Source organism: Anguilla anguilla, chromosome 5 (genome assembly GCF_013347855.1).
Source record: "Anguilla anguilla isolate fAngAng1 chromosome 5, fAngAng1.pri, whole genome shotgun sequence".
NCBI classification, from domain to species: domain Eukaryota; kingdom Metazoa; phylum Chordata; class Actinopteri; order Anguilliformes; family Anguillidae; genus Anguilla; species Anguilla anguilla.
The window spans coordinates 62,046,116-62,065,330 of NC_049205.1; the positions used below are offsets into that span (position 1 = coordinate 62,046,116).

General features: G+C 49.4%; 1 protein-coding gene across 1 annotated transcript in view; it reads right to left on the reverse strand.

The window, feature by feature from the left end:
- prss12 (serine protease 12) overlaps positions 1-19,215 on the reverse strand; it is a 37,981-nt gene that overhangs the window by 3,314 nt on the left and 15,452 nt on the right. Inside the window, exons 8-12 of the mRNA XM_035416980.1 lie at positions 14,875-15,016; positions 10,448-10,644; positions 9,056-9,134; positions 7,996-8,118; positions 1,250-1,530 (exon numbers count right to left, since the gene is read on the reverse strand). Of these exons, the coding sequence (XP_035272871.1) occupies positions 1,250-1,530; positions 7,996-8,118; positions 9,056-9,134; positions 10,448-10,644; positions 14,875-15,016 (822 nt within the window). The remainder of the gene's footprint in view (positions 1-1,249; positions 1,531-7,995; positions 8,119-9,055; positions 9,135-10,447; positions 10,645-14,874; positions 15,017-19,215) is intronic.

Below are 19,215 nucleotides of genomic sequence, written 5' to 3' on the forward strand. Positions count from 1 at the left end.
TTTCCCCCTTGCGGGAATTATTTTTGTAGTCGTTTACCATAAACAGACTGCGTAGGCCGGAAGGGTTTATGAATACTTGAATATGAAGACAAGAAAAACGGTATTTACTCTTTCAAATAACTTACTTTAGATTAATTGAGTTTTAGTTTTGAGATCACAGCTGTCGTAACACTGGCGAACGGTTCAGGCAGCAGCCAGGATATTTTAAAATCTGAGCTCGCCGAGCATGAAGAAAACGTTAACCCTTTGCGGGACAAACGGGAATAAGACTGATTTCCATCTCCGTGCAGGATAACTGGAACAGAATCGGTATTCAGTTCAGTGGGAGAACTGGCAGCTGGGAGATGTTCTTCTGACAGGTTGAGGGAGTGGGGCCACATTTAAATGTGAGATATGAAACATCCTTATCCCCCTCCCGACCCCCACCCCCGGCCCTTCATCTGTCCAAAACGTCAGAAAATAAGAAGCCCGGAATGAAATAAACGGAGGCGAAAAGGCAGCGTCTGCACCCGTCACCTGTCAAACGGTAAAAAGGGAAACACCCCCCCCCCCCCCCAGGCTGAGACGGGGGCGAGGGGGCAAGCCGTCGGACGCCTCGCGTCCCTCAAAAGCGCCTCTTAATTAGGCGGGAAGGGCCGACCCCGCGTTTCGGCATCGCAGAGAGACTCCGGCTGACGAGGCAGCGGCCGGACGGCGGATCTGTTTGACGTTCGGGGGGGCTGGCTGCCTCCAAATGAGACGGGCCGACCCGTTTGACGGGTGGAACGCTAGATTTTTCTTTTTTTATTCCCCCGCAGGTCGGACAAATTGAAGAAAGAACTGAGAGAGTTCTTCGCTGCGCTGTGAGTTTCGAGAATGACTGGCGGTTTTCCTCGACACTTCTGATCGCAGATTTTCAAAATAACGGACAAGACGTCCAATACAACAGAACGATAGTCTGCATTCTCCTGCTCCTGGATATGTCACACAGTGAGCTCCATAACGTTTGGGACAAAGACATCTTTTTTTTTCTTGATTCGGTTGGATACTCTCTATACCTGAGGTCAGCAGTACTACCTTTATTTTCATTCTAATAAGGGACTAATTTAGACACTTAGATCTTTCAGAAAACAATACAACAAAGCGTACCCCGATACAGACCCCTAAATACTTTCCCAGTTTTCCATTTTTGCCAGACTGTCGGATACTTGACGGGACAGGCAGGCGGGGGGGAGGTTGGGTGGTGTTTTTGGGGTGTGCCGGCGCTCACCTGTGTCGCCCCAGCCGGTGATGAAGCAGGTGGAGGCCAGGCGGAGCACCCTCTCCCGGTGACGGGGCAGGCAGGCCGGCAGGACGTGGCGACTCAGCACCGCGCACCGCCCGTCCCGCCCGAACAGCCGCACCAGCGCCAGGTCGTAGTCGTTGCTGTGGGGCCTGTAGTTCGGGTGGAGCACGACCTCCTCCACCCCGTACTCCGCCTCGAACTCCTCCGGCACCAGCGTGTGGTAGTCGCCGACCCGCACCTTGTAGGTCCTCGTTTCGTTACCGTACCTGCGAGCAAAAGAGACGTAGAATAAACCGAGCGAACGAACGAGCGAACGAGCGAACGAACGAACGAATCATTGCGTTTATTTATCACTTTTCCGAACGCTGAGAGTGCTTCACAGTGATGAAGGGGAACTCACCTCACCCACCACCAATGCGTAGCACCCACCTGGGTGATGCACGGCAGCTATTTAATGTGGCAGCTTTAATTAACCTTTTTAATTTTAGGAGAGCGGATCACCATTCATAAGTACTCTTTCGCCTTATTATACAGTAGATATGGACGGGCTGAATGGCCTATTCTCATCACTTTGTATTCTTATGTTCTGAATACATAATGAAATTATGTATTAGATTTTTTTAAATGTTGTAAGGTTTTGGCTTACAAAAACAAAGAGCAATCATACATGCATTTTATATCATACGCTCTTGGCTTAAAATAATAAACAGCAATCATAGATGAAACTAAAAATATAGAGAACATTGAACACAGAATACTGCAGTGCAACACTACTCATTAATCATCTGGACTGCTGTGCTGTGTGATTTATGAATAAAACTGCAGAAATAAGGGTGGTTTCCGTGGCTGGGGGCACTTTGGACCTACGAGCAGATGGAAGCTTCTGGAATGAGGAGGGATTATGGGAAAATGAAGATGCATCAGGCTGCAGTTACAGAACTGGGATAAGAACTAGTGATTTGGGGGTCATGGGGTAGGGATCAGTTCACTCGTTGTTCCCTTATGTGCCTTGTAACAATTTCCAGCTATATAGGTATATTAAATATAAGCTGTTTCCCATAAAGGCCTCTGCACAGTAAATTAGTAAACGCCTTTGAGAAATAAGGCTAAATCTGGAGTCATGGTCAAGATGGAGATCCATTCCATGCTCACTCTTCTGTGTATTTAAGGATTATATTTTCAGTCTAAGATTATTTAACGTTATTCAATAATTACTAACTCTGCTTATGACCTCAGTGTCTACAGTGACCGTTATAAGTACAGTCTGGTGTCTCGTCAGTCATCATAAACATGCAGAAATGTCACGGGCAGCTACAGAGAGCGTGCGGCTCCTTAGCCAGACCAAGCTAATAACTCTCTCCTGTGAAGCAGGTCTTAAGGAAGCTCTCATTTCACATAGCATTAACGCGGGGGTGTCTTTACACTTCGCAGAAATCTCCCCTCCATAAAATAAAACCACTTCCTCCCGGACGTCCGCGGGGGGGGGGGTCAGGTTTGTCACTGCCACGCCCCAGGGCCAGCGACTCTGTGACCCCGCGGCGGTGGCGGCGGCCGTAAAAATAAACGGCGCCCGTCCCACAGGCGTCTACGCCGCTGCGTCGCACTTTTCTTTCCTCCGATTGGCCGGAGGTCGTGCACTGCTCGCAGGTACGCCAGCCTCCCGTTGCCTGGCAACAGGCCCGCAGCATCGGCCAAAGGGCAGATCTTTGAAGTCAGAGAGCCCCCCCGTGGGTTTGAACGGGCTGCTCTGTGACGCGTCACAGGAACACCCTAAATCAGGCCAAATCTTTGTGAGCTTTTGTTTGACAGTGAATTCATCTGTGAGGCATGGAGAGTATCTGTCTTACTATATCTGTCTGTCTGTCCGTCTGTCTGTCTGCTTAAGCCAAATTCCCCCCCCCCCCCCACACACACAAACACACATAACCACACACACACACACACACACACACGCACACACACATAACCACACACACACCCTCACACACACTCACGCACACACACACAGAACCACACACACAACCACACACACACACACACTCTCGTGCACACACACACACTCACACACACACACACACGCACACACACACATAACCATACACACACACTCACACACACACACATAACCATACACACACACTCACACACACACACACACACACACACACACACACACACACACACACACTCTCTCTCTGAATAGTGCGGTAATGGAAAAGGTAGAACCCTGCCAGGGGCCGGAGTCACAAGCGAGTGTCCAGTTTCACCATCAAGACTTTTCCGGAAACAAATCTGCGTCCTGGAATCCAAACTACTTCCTGCCGCAGGGGCTGCGGGGGATCAGTGGACATTCCGCCTCGCGCTCGCTAACGGCGCTCCGGAGCGTCTGCCCCGAAAACTCCGCGTCGTTCGCCACGATGATACCCCCTCACCCCCCCACGACCCCCCCTACCAACCCCGCCCCGCGTCGATCCCCCCTCACCCCCCCACGACCCCCCCTACCGACCCCCCCAGCGTCGATCCCAAGCTCTTCTTAAACCTTCCGTCTAGCAGCACGTTCCCTCAACACTCACTGCGTAACCGAGAGAGATAATTAATTCCATAGGTCACGTTAGGTAGGGGTGCTAATCTAGACACTCGGGTCAAATTCCCATTTAAAAAAAAAAAAAAAAACTGGGCTACATCTACATCTGGCCACTTAATCACCCCCTAAATCAGACTGGCTGCTCAGTCCTCGCAAATCCACACACACACACGCTGATTCCCGTAAAAAAGAATTTGTGGTCCACAGTGACCCTACTTTAGTAAATGAAGGTATAATCAAAAATAAACATAGCAGCCCGTACAGCGTGATATGATATTACACGTGTCATTTCCGCTTAGCCCCCCTCTACTATGGTGAATGTGGTTTTATCTGACGTATACTGTTACTTGGTGATATCGAAGACCGACGTCTGCAAATAGTGATGGATTTCTCCGTGAGTGCGTTCGACCTCGACGCATAACGTGACCTGGGGCACAACCTAGCTCTTAAATATGAAGTTGAGAGCGTTACGTATAACTTTCCTACCTACTACACTCTCAGAAAAGAAGGTACCATTCAGTACCTAGGAAGGTACAATCGCTTGTCACTAGCACCTTTAGAGGTACAGTTTTGTACTTGTACAGAATTTGTACCCTTGTGTACCTTTATGTCTGAGAGCGTACATAAAGTCTGGAGTTCCACACTCATGAGCTCACTGTCTCACTTGGCACTGTTTCACTGAAGTGAAAATGTTTAATGGGGCATAATGATTTTACCGGGCCGATTTCGTGTAAGGGCTGCTAAATCCACCGGCTAAATCCGCTTAAAATATCTGGGTGTGAGGTGCGTGATCTCTTCCGCTCTCGCAGTAACGCTCGATGCCAGAGGCCCGTGGTCTCGTTTCCCTGGGTCTGCGGCCCGACGGGGGCACCGCGCGTAAAAATAATATGACATTTGGTTCGGTCCTGGTGCACCGGTGCTTCTGTCACCGGTCTATTCATAGGAAGCGCGCTCTGAAATGTGAAACGTTCGCTCGTTGCGTAGCACGCAGGTGGCTCCCTGTAAACGCATCCGCGCTTCTGCCAACTTCCGGTATTCTTTTTTGAGCCTTGACTGTATTTACAGTTAATCCCATATTACACTTTGGGGCAGGAGGTCCGGTGTGTGTGTGCAGGTTTCTGTTCCCACCCATTATCCTGGATAAACAAACTAATTGGCTGCATACATCAACACTGGTTCATTTTGTAGGTTAGATCACAGATCGCAGTAAAATGTTTCATATAGGGACACAAGAACAATCGCTGGCAGTCATTTATGCGCTTATCAAGAAGTGTAGCTAAACCCACCTCTGCTCTAGGGTTTAGAATTTTATTTATGTGTTTTTTTAAAGACAAAAGGATTATCCCACTGAGCCATTCAGATTCTCATTAATTATTTACACAGAAGCAAGGTCTTAAGCTCTTGCAATTAGAGAACTACAATATTTGTGGACGTTTACATGCACATTTTATTAAAGAAAACTGAAAAAGAAAACGCACAAAAAACAGCTCTGAATTCCTTTATGCCAGGTACCATTACTAGTGCAATCCCCAAAGCTGTCTCCCCCCCCGCCCCCCTTATGCATGGAAATAGTGAGATTAATTACCAGGACGAACAGGTAGGAAAAGAGACCAGCATGCCCTGCAGCTGAACAGGAACAGGGCCTGACAGCCCAGGGGCGTATGTTTGTAACCTAATATGAACGCTGGTTACAGGCAGTCTCCACTTCTCGGTGCTGCGCCAGATATCCTGGAAAATATCGGTAACTGCCGTTTCACAGCAGAGGAGAAGGGAGGAAAAAGGCCTTTAAAAAATACAACACTGGAGAGACAGGGCAGACTGCAAAGCCAAGGTCCCCCCCACCCCCCCTACCCGTTCGAAGGGGGGAGCAGCGCAGATTTCGCCAGCTCTCTGTCTCAGAGGCTTAGCCGAAACGCGGAAGACAAAGCGCCCCCCCCCCCGCTTCATTTTTCACGGGCGTTCCCGGGCATCGGGACGGCTCGGGACCGGCTTTTGACCGCCGGTTTATTGATGGCCGCAGTCAGCTCCTGTGCTCTGTCCTTATTTACCAGCCCAGAAAAAAACAAGAAAAAAAAACCGCGAAATCCCCAGTAATTTAAGAGCCTCCCCGCTCCCAGCGGCGGGGTGCATAACTCAGAGAGAGAGAGAGAGAGAGGGGACGGGCGCAGAGCCGTCCCGGGAACCGCGCCGAAACATCTCTCTCCGCGTTACGGGCTGTCTGGGGCGTGACTGCGGGTTCACCCCGCTGACTGATGATGCGGCGTCTGGACCGGGCCACTCGATCACCCGTCCGGCGCACCGGGGAGCAGCGTGGGGTAGCCTACCCAATACCGGGCCAGGGCCAGGGCCAGGGCCAGGGCCCCGTTAAAGAGTAGCAGAAGCGCATTCACTGAATATATATATATATAAAGCGAGTTGCCGACATGAACAGCTGACTGAGATGCGCATCAGGGCGCAGCTGTGCCCAGTTTGCCGACATGAACAGCTGACTGAGATGCGCATCAGGGCGCAGCTGTGCACCGGTGGCCTCCTGCTCCTGACGGACTGTGAAAGTCCAGCTCGGAGATCTACGCTCGCTGGTCTACGGGCTCGGCTTCTCGGCAGAAGATGAACTGCGCTGTGTTCACACGAAAAGAAGACCAGATACGCTATTTAAAATAGCGGTTTGACCTAGCGCTGCAGTCGTGTCATCACCGAAGGCAAAACCCGGTGCAGATACCTTATCTGTCCCGTCTGTCAACGCGAAAGACGAAATTCTATATTTTAGGATGGCTCACTTTTAGAAGAGCTCCCTAAGCTTGCAGGGATTACGCATTTTAACGGTTGGCTAATGTGCGGTGCTTTTCTCGTTGTCAGCCCAGCCCTGGCTAATTTACAGCCTCGACCCACAGGCCGGGGGGAGAGTGTTTTTCACCCGATACACCGTGCGAAAAAACAAAAAGCGCTACTCCGCACGCAAGGAGCTGCCGCATGCAACAGCTCCCAGAAAACAGCTCCATTTTCTTTTAGAAGCTGTTGGGGATTTATAGAGATTTCACGCTGCGGGAATGAAATAAGGCGAGGCCGTGAAACCCTGATCGCAAGTGCTTTTCCTCGCTCTTTTCTTTTTACGCCCACAAAGAAGCACACAGCCGCGGCTGCTAGAATTCTACCCTGCAGGAAACGGGCTTTCAGCTTTGAGCGGGGGTGTCTTGATGAGACAGAGTAATAAATGCCAGACCTGTCGGTTGAATAGTCAGAAATGCAAAGGAACTTTTGGAGATTTGCCTACTCTTAGGCTGAATTAAGGATTTACGGTTTTAGCTTTGATTTACTGTCTCATTTGCCCGCTCTGCTGCTTGTAGAGTCTGTACATCGCCATTCCTTTGAAAGGTTTCTATCGCTTGTCACACTGTAGATGTTGATGTCTGTAATTGTAAATAATTTGTATAGCACCTTTCTCTGTAGATTCAGCAATAGCAATGGCAGCAGTTATAATGGTTTAGGGTCTAGTTTCCCATCTATACTCATAAAGCATCTCTGGTTTACTGGTTCCTTAGCAACTCAAAAACAGAAATAGTGTAACTTCATGGACACACTGGTGGAGCTATCATGTAATGATGTCACAGTAACTCACTGGTGAGCAGTGCCAGAATGGTGAGCAGTCGGGAGGGCGAGCAGTAGTGGGATGGTGAGCAGTAGCAGGAGGGTGAGCAGTGGCGAGATGGTGAGCAGTCGGGAGGGTGAGCAGTGGTGAGATGGTGAGCAGTAGCAGGAGGGTAAGCAGTAGCGGGATGGTCAGCAGTAGCGGGAAAGTGAGCAGTGGCAGGATGGTGAGCAGTAGCGGGTGGGTGAGCAGTGGTGTGATGGTGAGCAGTAGCTGGATGGTGAGCAGTGGCATGATAGTGAGCAGTGGCGTGATGGTGAGCAGTAGCATGAAAGTGAGCAGTAGCAGGAGGAAGAGCAGTGGCAGGATGGTGAGCAGTAGCAGGAGGATGAGCAGTAGTGGGATGGTGAGCAGTAGCAGGAGGGTGAACAGTGGCAGGATGGTGAGCAGTAGCAGGAGGGTGAGCAGTAGTGGGATGGTGAGCAGTAGCAGGAAGGTGAGCAGTGGCGGGATGGTGAGCAGTAGCAGGAGAGTGAACAGTGGCAGGATGGCGGTTTTTACCTCTTGAAGCAGTGGGCTGAGGTGAGGATCCAGCAGCTGCTGATCAGCGTCGCTCCGCACACCAGCCTGCCCTCCCCCTGGGACACCCTGAGCCTGATCGCAGCCTGCCACGGCCAGCCCCCTCTGAAACACACACACACATACATAAACACACACACACACAGGGATACACACACGTACATAAACGCACACACACACAGGGATACACACACACACACGCATGCATGTACATAAACATACACACACGTACATAAACGCACACACGCACAGGGATACACACACACAGCACACACACACACACACAGGGATACACACACACATAAACACATGCACACACACACGCATGCAAATACATAAACACACACACACAGGGATACACACACATACACACACGTACATAAACCCACACACACACAGGGATACACACACGTACATAAACGCACACACACAGGGATACACACACACACACACACACACACACATGCATGTACATAAACATACACACGCAGGGATACACACACAGATACACACATCCACATATGCACACACACACGCACATACACACCCCGTACACACACACACGAGCCAAGCTCAGGCATTATGGAGATCCAGCAGGGATGGTGAGAGTTTGCATGTCAATCCATCACACACACACACACACACACACAGGCCTGCCCTCCACCCCCGAGCTTCATCAGAAACACATTTCTGTCACACCCCCCCCCCCCCCCGCTCTCTCTGTTTCGGCCCCCGCCTCGCCAGGCAGATCTAAGCTGCCTCACCTGCTTCTCGTTTCTCATCACCCTTTACCAATAAAACCCTCGGCAGAAGATGAATACACTGCGCTGACACGAAACGAAGACCAGAGACGCTATTAAAACCGCGGCTAACCCGGCGCCGCAGATGTGTCACCACTGAGGGCCAGGACACGGCCAAACTGGTGCAGATGTATCATCTGTCTTTTCCATCAACATGACGTCAACGGGGGTGGGAAATGGAAGTTTCTATACTTTAGGACACCGCAACGTTTCGAAAGAGCTTTCGAAAGTTTTCAGCTTACCTCAAAGAATTCTCCCCGCCGATGATGCGTTTTTGTCGAGTGTGCGTCAGCCGCAGGCCGCACAGCGAGGCGACGGGATCTACGAGAGACGAGAGCTTCCTCAGAGCGCAGCCTATCCGCATTACATACTCATCCGTGTGACAAAACCAGTTAACCAATCATGTGTGAGTGGAGCAGGTGGAGCTTCACAGGACTAAACGTCGCCTTGGAAACGTTTAATCAGTGTTTGAACCGGACAGACGAGGCAATGTACAAAACGACATCCTGGACTTGTACTTCCCGTAGAGCAAATGAGAATCTATAAAAATAGTAAATCCGAGGGTTTATTTTTTTCTGATTCACGGCTACAGTGGCAGGGTTCTTGGATGAGCCAGGTAACCAGGTTAAACCACAGCACTCTACTTCAGCCAAAATGCTCTTTCTTTCACCTGGTTTCAGGTAGTGAGCCGGCGTGGTGTTGGGGGGGGGGGGGGGGGGGGGGGGCGACATCCTCTTTCTGGCTGGGCTACAGTCGGCTGCGTTAGCGCTCCCTCTCTCCGCACGGTAATTGCCCAATCTCTCCCCCCGCCGAGCAGGCAGATGTTGGACGTGCTAGCTCGAAGCACGGCCCGCTGCCGCTTCTCCTCATCGCTTATGCCGTGCGAATTAAACAGCTCCCCCTTTGTTCGTCAGATCAAGGCGTCCCAGCGCACGCACGGGAGAACGAGCCTGAAATATTAAATATGCTGATGTGAAGCCAACGGAACGAAAACTGGGCTTTGCGTCACGTGCATGTTTTTATGTTAGCCTATTCCAGTTTACTTAATGATATATTTAAAATGCTCAGCGCTGATAATATATGAATATCTGTATCAGGGAGGGAGATGAAATATATTGTGTTTGTTAGCTACCGGGTCAGTATAATAAATAAATGAAGAAATAATTCCAGGGTAGTCGGATGTTCAAAGCCTTTATCGGGAACTTGTGTAATTTGTGCGCATTTTACACTTTACTTTATAAAAGCTTCGCATGTTCTAAAGAATTTTAAGGAGGAGTTGAGTTTTTATTAAAATCAATGCTAAAAAATAAAGTAGTATTTGCGGTGCTGTGATGCAGTTATACTTGTTCAGTGTAAGGAGCGGGTCTTGTAACCTAAAGGTTGCAGGTTCGATTTCCGGGTAAGACACTGCCGTTGTACCCTTGAGCAACGTACTCAACCTGCATTGCTTCAGTATACATCTGGCTGCATAAATGGATGCAGTGTAAATGCTATGTAAAATGTTGTGTAAGTCACTCTGAATAAGAGCGTCTGCTAAATGCCTGTAATATAATATAATGTAATGTAATTTACTGTAATGTAATGCGTCCCGTACAGTATGTGATGTTAGCGGTAGAAGGACAGGCGGAGCGCACCCTGGATGGAGCCGTCCTGCTGGCCGTAGTTGCAGATGACGCCGGCGTCCTCGCTGTGCCGGCAGTTGTGCGTCCCCACCGGCTGCTTGATGCAGTCGGCCAGAGATCGCTCGCCCCCGGCGCACTTCACGTTGTCCGCGTGGATGGGACCTTCGCCCTCGCCAAAGTAGGCCATGGTCCGGGCCTTGGACTGACCCCTGGGGGACACACACAGATGCAGGTGCGTTTCACATGGGCCGTCATGCGTGACTCGCGTGTGATTTGTAGCACGTTGATTTTTTTAAAAATTGTCCGTATCTTAGAGAAACGAGCCGAGCGATTCTGAAAGCTCTGCGCGAGGGAGTACCGTTGTTTTTACAGCTGGGAGTTTCTGATAAGAGAAACTAAGAACAACATCGCAGCAGCACCAGAATGGCATGACCTCTGACCTCTACACACACCCAGCTCGTTTATCTAGTATGTCCGCTCCCCTGAGTGTCTCACATTAGGATCACTGTGATTGGTTCATATTATGGTTTACTGTAAGAGGTCCACTGTGATTGGTTCATCACTCTGATTGGCTCAGTAAAGTATATCTAACATGGACATGGGTGGGTTGGGGCCCCCTGTTTTAGAATATGAGCCAGTGGGGTCCCCAGAGACCCACCATGAACCAAACGCATCCCTCAAAGAATAAACCTCCATCAGCACTTCTTGGAGATAACCTTCAATTCAACTGCCGTCCACTCCGACGCTAAAAGTCACTCTGCGATCAGCGTTTCAGGCAAAGCGATGGCAGTCCTTATCGCCGCTGTGGGTTTCTAATGAGCCTTTCAAAGTCCCGGTTCCTTCCAGATGTGTCGGCTTATCTGAAGTGCGTCCGCCAGAGTCACAGAAGAGTAACAGTCCCGCGCTGAGAGGCGGGAACAGAGCTCGATTAAACATCCCGCTGGTCTCCCCGCTGAGTTCCTGACTCGTTTGTTTGTTTTAAACCGACGCGGTTTGGCTGGGGCAGCCAGCCACTGCCTCCAGAACCTCTTTCAGCGAGAGGCTAATTCTGCAGCAGCTGATTAGGCCTAATTAAACTGATGTCGGGTAATTATTTGTGTAAAGGGAGGAGTGGGCATTGACTCGCTAATGCGCTCTGGCGGTGGTCCAGTGTTACGTGCCTGTGTGTGTGTGCGCGCCTGTGTGTGAGTGTGTGTGTGTGTGTGTGTGTGTGTGTTTGTGTGCGTGCGCCTGTGTGTGTGTGTGTGTGTGTGTCTTTGTGTGCGTGCGCCTGCGCCTGTGTGTGTGTGTGTGTGTGTGTGTGTGTGTGTGTGTGTTTGTGTGCGTGCGCCTGTGTGTGTGTGTGTGTGCGTGTTTTCTACTAAAACACTGAACACCGTAGCGGTTGTAACGACCGTGGGGCGGTCTCAGCTGCTGAACGCGTTGCGTGAAAAGCGGTGTGAAGTCACGCTATGGAGCCATTTCCTGTTTGGCATGACAAGGGTGGGACGGAGCCGAGGAGGAGCTGTTTCGGAGAACATCAACACCTTTCACCGAGAACACGGCTCGTTGCTAACCAAACCACAGATACTGCCTGATACGCGTGCTAGTCATATGGATAGATGTGTTGCCGTTGTTCAACATTAGCTATTTTGTGGGCAAAAAATAAAAGTCCAATAATAACAGAAATTTAGGGACCAGATGTGCCATAGGCTTATTTCCTAGTTGATCTCTATTTCAGAACCCTTTCAACGTGTCCCTACCTATTCTGAGAAAATCTCGATTTGTCCCATATTTTCAGCGGTGCTATATTTCAGTGGGTTTTATGACTGTAATTGCCATTATTGTAGGTTCTCACTGCATTAGGCCCACAATCCTCCAAGGAAACTGGTCACCCTATATGTAATATTAAAAAATATAAAGTTGCAGCAAGTCGCACAACTGAACAGATGCTTGCTGTGGACCTGCGGTTTTACTGTAAAAACAGCTAGAGTATACGAGAAGGCCCAGGTTTCATATTCTGTTGTATTTTCCCATACCACTGTGCAGGAGTACACAGGCCAATCGATCACTGAGCACCACAGATTAAACTAACATGCAGGATTAAAAATAAAGCCATAAACCCTTCGCTGAATTATGACAGCGGACTCTTGATGACTTAATTTCACTTTCCTGTATGAACCAATATATTTCCCCCAGAAGCCTGAGATCATCCTGTGAGCAGAAAGGACGGCTAGATATAATGAAGAATTGTGGGTAAATTCCACAAAACGTCAAAGGGCACATAGGTCCGTTCTATGAAAATAAATATCATTGCCAAGTAGTTCACCTTAAGTCAAGAAGAAAGGAAAGGGAGATCACGCATTCAGACAGCTCCAGAGCAGACAGAACATCAGGAGTGAGCCAGTTTTACCCCTACAGCTGTTATTTCACATCTATATCAAATTAGAGTCGCAAACGATTTGATTTCTCCGAAAAAGATGTCAGGTTTTTTGGCAAATGGTGCCCTGGGAAAGTGTTTAGCCTGACAGATCAAGCACTTTGCTAGCGTGACAGATGTAGCCTCGGCAAGACAGATGTTTAAATGTTATATCCAGCCATTCAAACGTGCCGGGGCCTTCATTTGGATCAAGGTTAAAAAAAAAAGTTGAGATTAAACGCGCACACGCACACGCACGCACGATAGCCAATTCCTGTGTGGGTCAAAATAAACGAGCTGAGAAATTAAGTGGAGCCCACACACCGTGATTAACCGCTAGCCTAAATCACCGGTTTATTGCTGACCGTAGTGAGATGATTCACGGTTGGACGAGAGGCAGGGGTTTTTTTTTTTTTTCGTAAGAAACCCTCGTTTTGGTGAGGACCCAACGCAGGCTGAAGCAGTGCCTCGTGGGAAGTAATAAACCGCTGGATTCAGGCAGTGGTAATTTCTGTCCCCGCCGTGTCCAGTCCTGGTTCTTTCATTTTAGACCAGCGACATGCTTGAGAAAGAAAGAGGAGAAAGAGCAGATGTTTATGGGGTCTGGCAGAGACGGTTCCAGCCTATGAGAGATTAATGCAGTATTAAAGCCAGGAAGACCACCTCCACGACTGGACCGTGTGTTTACAGTACACTGTGTGTTTACACCAGGGATGTGTGGTTGGACTAGGTGAAGCAGGCATCTCTCCTCTTCTGAAAATCCACCAGAAACACGATGGGTAACCTGTGTGTGATTATTCATTAATCTTTATTACGGAACTTGCACAACTTTATTTGAGAACTCGTGGGTGATGGATATTGTAAAAGCCGGGAAGACCAGGTCTGTGAGCGGGCGGTGTGTTTACATTATGGGTAGAACCCCTGAGTTATGGAAATCCTTATCATCATAACGAAAGCTAAAGTCATTTTTGACTGTCTTTTCCTTCCTGGCGATCCGTCATCTTCTCAAAAGGTGTTTTTCCTTTACTCCTAAAAACAAACTGGCTCGAAACACTGCCGCCATCCCACGAACGTTATGTTTACATCTCGATACATCAATATCGGCTCCCATCTGTGTTCATTTAGCCCAAAGCAAGCAGAAAGGCAAAACGCTTTCTTTTTGTTTAGCTAAATGCTTTCCCCGGACTTCCTCTCCACATACAACACCGGCCTCTGGATTCTATCAACATCCTTAACTTGACTTAAATAAATTTAGCTTTATACATAAACTTAACTTTATAAATGCAAATTAAACATTTGCTTTCTATTCACTTTAGTCACTGCTGTACCAAAATGTGCTTTTGAGGGGAAAACGTTGCTATATTTGCATTTAAAAGTTGTATTTAAGACAAGCATTTCAAGCTAATGTTGACAGAATCCAGGGATAGGTTGCTTGCTTGCCCTAAGGCACAGGGTCCCCAAACCTGATCTAGCAGGGGCACGGGGTCTTCTGGATTGTGTCTTCATTTTAAACTCAACACCCCGTTCAGACCCAGGAAACCAGATGTGAGATAAGGTGAGGTAAGTGTGTAATTAGCGGCTCTGATTGATCAATTAAGCTGTGAGTAACCGTGGAAACCAGCGCACCCTTCAGCCCTCCAGAGCCAGGGTGGGAGACCTCTGCTGAAAGAGGTTATTCCATCCTGTCCTAAGAGCAATCCCAGGAACTCCTAAGAGCTGAGATGGAACTAATGCATTGTGGGATATTTTTTTCCCAACTGGGCATTTTGTAAAGCCATGTAAAGTTATGGAAACACTTGCCGGTCATTATCAGTCGTGACATTTCAGCTGAAGTTCCGGCGCATTCCACACCAATTTGAATTCTGTCTCGGGCACCTCAGACGTTCCAGTCAGCTCCGATAACACAAATTCTCTGTGGGGGCATTTTCTGGAACTTTCTACTCTATGCCGCCTACCTCCCCCTGCTCTGGTCTGGGACGTGCGGCGACAAAGCGAAAAGGAGGGAAAGGGGGTGGGGGCAAGATTCGGGAAGGAGACTCACGTGTAGCCCAGCTGTCTGCAGACCACGTCCGCGTCCCTGTCAGTCCACCCGTCGTCGCAGATGGTGCCCCACTGCCCGTGGATGTAGATCTCCACCCGGCCCTCCGTGGGAGTCTCTCCACCCACCAGCCGGAGAGGCACGCCTGCGCCATGGCAACAGGCAGAGAGAGAGAGAAAACAAAAAAAAAAACAGTTTTGACTGAGGACCAGGGTTTTGAGGTCCATCAAAACACACAACGATTTAATTGTGTGTGATTGTTCACTAACCGTTATTACAGACGCTTATTGCACAACTTTATTTCACAATACATGTTCTGCATAGTGCAAACAATGTTTTGCTCATATAAACACTGGTAATGTGGGGTGAAGTGTGTGGTTTGGAAGGCACTTGGTTGGACATGCCCTCTAAAGGCAGAGAAATTCTGTGCCTTTCCATTAGTTTTTTCCCCACAGTTTTTCTCATATATTCATATTTATCTCTGTGATGAAATGAACGAGGTCATGTGACACAGTGAAGGCAACCATGCCCTTACCCGCCCTGACCACGCCTCCCAGGCAAGAACCTGCCCAGGTGTAGTACTCTCACTGCCCAGAAGTAGTGCCCTCACTGCGCAGGTGAAGTCCCTGGAAAATCTCATATAGCTATGATACGCCCACCAGAATGCTAACAGCTCGCTGCAGTCGTTTGAGAGGCAGATTGATTCCTCACAATCCCTTCTCTCTCTGCGAAGTGAGGTCATGCTAAGGAAGTGAGCGCAGCTCCACAAACGGAGCTCGACGTCCCCGTCAGCGCTCGCCGCTCAGTTTCGACTGAGATTGATAAAGCGATGGATGTGAATGTTTTAATGTGTTTTTCCCGCTAAAACGGCTCTGCTGATGATTACAGCGCAGAGCGAAAGCCAAAACAAAACCGCGCTCCGCCGTAGGAGAGTCACCTCACGGGGACGCCCCTGGGGCCTACTGGGGCCTACTGGGGCCTACTGTGGGGCCTACTGGGGCCTACTGGGGCCTACTGTGGGGCCTACTGTGGGGCCTACTGTGGGGCCTACTGGGGCCTACTGTGGGGCCTACTGGGGCCTACTGTGGGGCCTACTGGGGCCTACTGGGGCCTACTGGGGCCTACTGGGGCCTACTGGGGCCTACTGGGGCCTACTGTGGGGCCTACTGGGGCCTACTGGGGCCTACTGGGGCCTACTGGGGCCTACTGTGGGGCCTACTGGGCCCTAATGCACGCAGATGGGCTTGCTCTGGATCGGGGATTTAGGGAAGCATTCGATGGAAATGTCAGCGGGGGGCTGGGGGGCTGGGGGGGGAATATGACACAGGGAAGTTTAGGTTCGGTGTCTCTTTACCGACGGCCACGGTGGGAGTCTTTAACCGAATCTGTCTCGCAGCGAGAGGCCCTCTCCCGTTACCATGGGAGGTAGCCGTGGGGCGCTGCCGCTCACTCTGCCCCCCCCCCAGAGAACCCCCCACCACCCGCTTTTCGATACGGCGCATTATAGATAATTCTGCGAGCTTATCGCGCACTTGCTAGTTTAAATCTGCACTGACAGGGGAGATTAAATACGGGGAGCCCAGCGCAGAAGATGTTTACTTTGGCTGAGGTGAGGCCTAGGCTTCGGCGCTCCAGAGCCGAAACAGAACCCCTTTCTGCCAGGGCCGAGCCGAACATAATCTCTGCCCTCACATCTGTCCACCGGCCCTCCTCTGCCCTCACATCTGTCCACCGGCCCTCCTCTGCCCTCACATCTGTCGAGCGGCCCTCCTGGAAACCCTCGCATTAAACTGTCAGCGGATGCGAGAGCAGCGATGACGGTTTCACACAGCCTCGCTGACGAACATTAAACGCTTAACACTTCTCCCAGAAAAGCACGAGCGGATTCCCGAGAGGTTCGGAGGCTTCGGGCGCGGTCTAGGGCAGGGGTGTCAAAACCGAATCCCAGGGGGGCCGCGGTGTCTGCGGGGTTTTTGTGGTTTCCTTTCCTATGAGCTGCCAGTTAAGGCCCTGAGAACAAGGTGTGTGGATTCCTTATCCAATCAACGACTTAAATGAACAAATGGTGCCACAAAATTCCAGCAGACGGCGCGGCCCTCCAGGACTGGAGTTTGACACCTGTGGTTTAGGACCTCCCATCGCTATGATGTCATCACGCTGGACCCCGGCGAGGGACTGTTTCTCAAACAGGAAGTCTGCAGCGATGATTTCCTGTTTCGGCGAAAGTGGAAACGAACGAACATTTCCGCGTACGGCGGTGTACGCTATCCGGGGAGGTGGGGGTGCATTTCACAGTAGCCCCTTGTTTTGGGGAAGGCGTCTGACCACATCCCAGTCAGGCGAAACGGTCGTTCGTTTTGCGCAGGCGAAGGCGATAGCTGCTCGGGGACCAGAGTCGGGGGTTTAGTGTACCCCAATAAAAGTGGGGAAACCGCAGACCCGTTCAGCGACAGCTGGAGCCGTTACAGACGCACGACTCACGTTACGCACGCCCGGGTCGGAGCGATCGTTTAATTTCCCCACCGGACCGGTCCGATCCGTTCGCACCAGACTTCTCCTTCCTCTCCCTCACCCCAAAACCTCACTCATCAGTCACTGACTGTTACAGCTGTTATGAGCAAGCGTGCCTTTCAGCCAAAAGCTCAACGTTTAAAAAACACGCCCAAATGTTGTTTTTGTTAAGAGAAGACGGTCATTTTCAAATGTCTCCCTCTGCTAAGGCTCAACGCTCAGATGTATCCAAATGCGTTTTCTGTCAGGAGCGAATACCACACTGTGCTTATGCTCAACATCTGAAACCATCATACCTTTATTTTTCTATAAGACACTGACAGAACTAAACACTCTCATCCAAGTCCCGTGTGGAATTATTATTGGTTAAAGAGCAGCAATCAGTCCCCTAGACTTAACTGCCTGTGAATGAATGATAAATTCATCATCTGAGTTTTGGGATAAAAAGTCAACTGACACAAAAAAGGGCAAAAAAAAAAAAGTCTTGCATTTCTTTTTTTTAATCAAATACAAAAAAAAGTGTTAATACAATTTTTGTCAAGTGAATAGTAACTTATTGTTGAAAAATAACCACAATATAATACCATTAGGAAAACACAGGCGTTGTTATTGAATATGTGAATAAACTCGCTATATGAAACCCGTAAACAGAGCAGAGTGGACACTGATTTCTGTCGCAGGAGACACCGGAGTGAGACACGCTGCAGCAGAGCCATAACCCCCCCCCCCCCCCCCCCCAAAACGAGCGGGACAGGGGGCCGCATGTGCCTGCGAAACGCACGGGCGCTCCTGTGCTCCTCACGTGTCCGTGGGCGTCGTCACGAAAAACCCGCGGAAAAAAACACCCCATCGCCGTGGAAAATATTCCTGGTGACGATCATAACCATATGGGCCGACAATAATATATATATATAAGATCATGTTTTCATATGGATGTGTGAGTGCTATGAATTATTCTTATTCTTCCAGGTGCCTTTCTTCAGTAGTTCATTTATTTTAATGAATTATTTATCGATCGACAGCCATATATTAAAAGATGAAAAATATAGGGAAAGGGATGACTTTTATTACTGATGAAACGGGCGGGAGAAATGGATCCACTGCACAGCCGGCTGCTGCGCAAATTTGGCTTTTGACCGTGTTGAGCGAGATATAATTTTCAGCTTAACGTGACCCGAAGCGTTATGGTTCCTCATTGTAAGTATAGTTTTTAGAAAACTAGCTACTGCTATTGTGCTGTCTGGGTTCAGCCTCAGTAATTGTTCAGTCTGGTATATTGTCATTATTTGTCAGAAAGAAAAAACACTTAAAATGGCCACAGGACAGAATCGTACAGTTGTTAAATTATCCGTCTTTGTTATACGTGCAATTATGTCTAATGGCTGCTGTAGCGTAGTGCTGCATGCGCGCATAAATCTCAGCCAAATTATATACCTGCTGGCATCACCCCCACAGTGCAGAGAGTTCATAAGGTCCAGTACACACAAGGAAAAGCACAGTCCAGATCATTTAAAAAGTCTCAAATGAACGGCTCCATTTTGATGGTCCAAACTTGTGGTGCGACAATAAAAAAAAAGATTATAATATGCAGCACTAGAAATGTAATGATACCGTACCAAGACCTTTCTGCAGGCGCTGCTTCTCTTTTCACACACAGGAAATACTGAGTGACACAAAAACAAACCAGAGAGCCTTTCAAGCCCTGTTCACCTGAGAAAGAGGCCAGGCTTACCTCCATTTAGGACAGGGTGTAATTAGTGTCACCCAAGAACCTTACTCACTCCCTGTATTTATCATACCACAGTAAGGGGGACCTCAGGGGTAGGCTGAGGG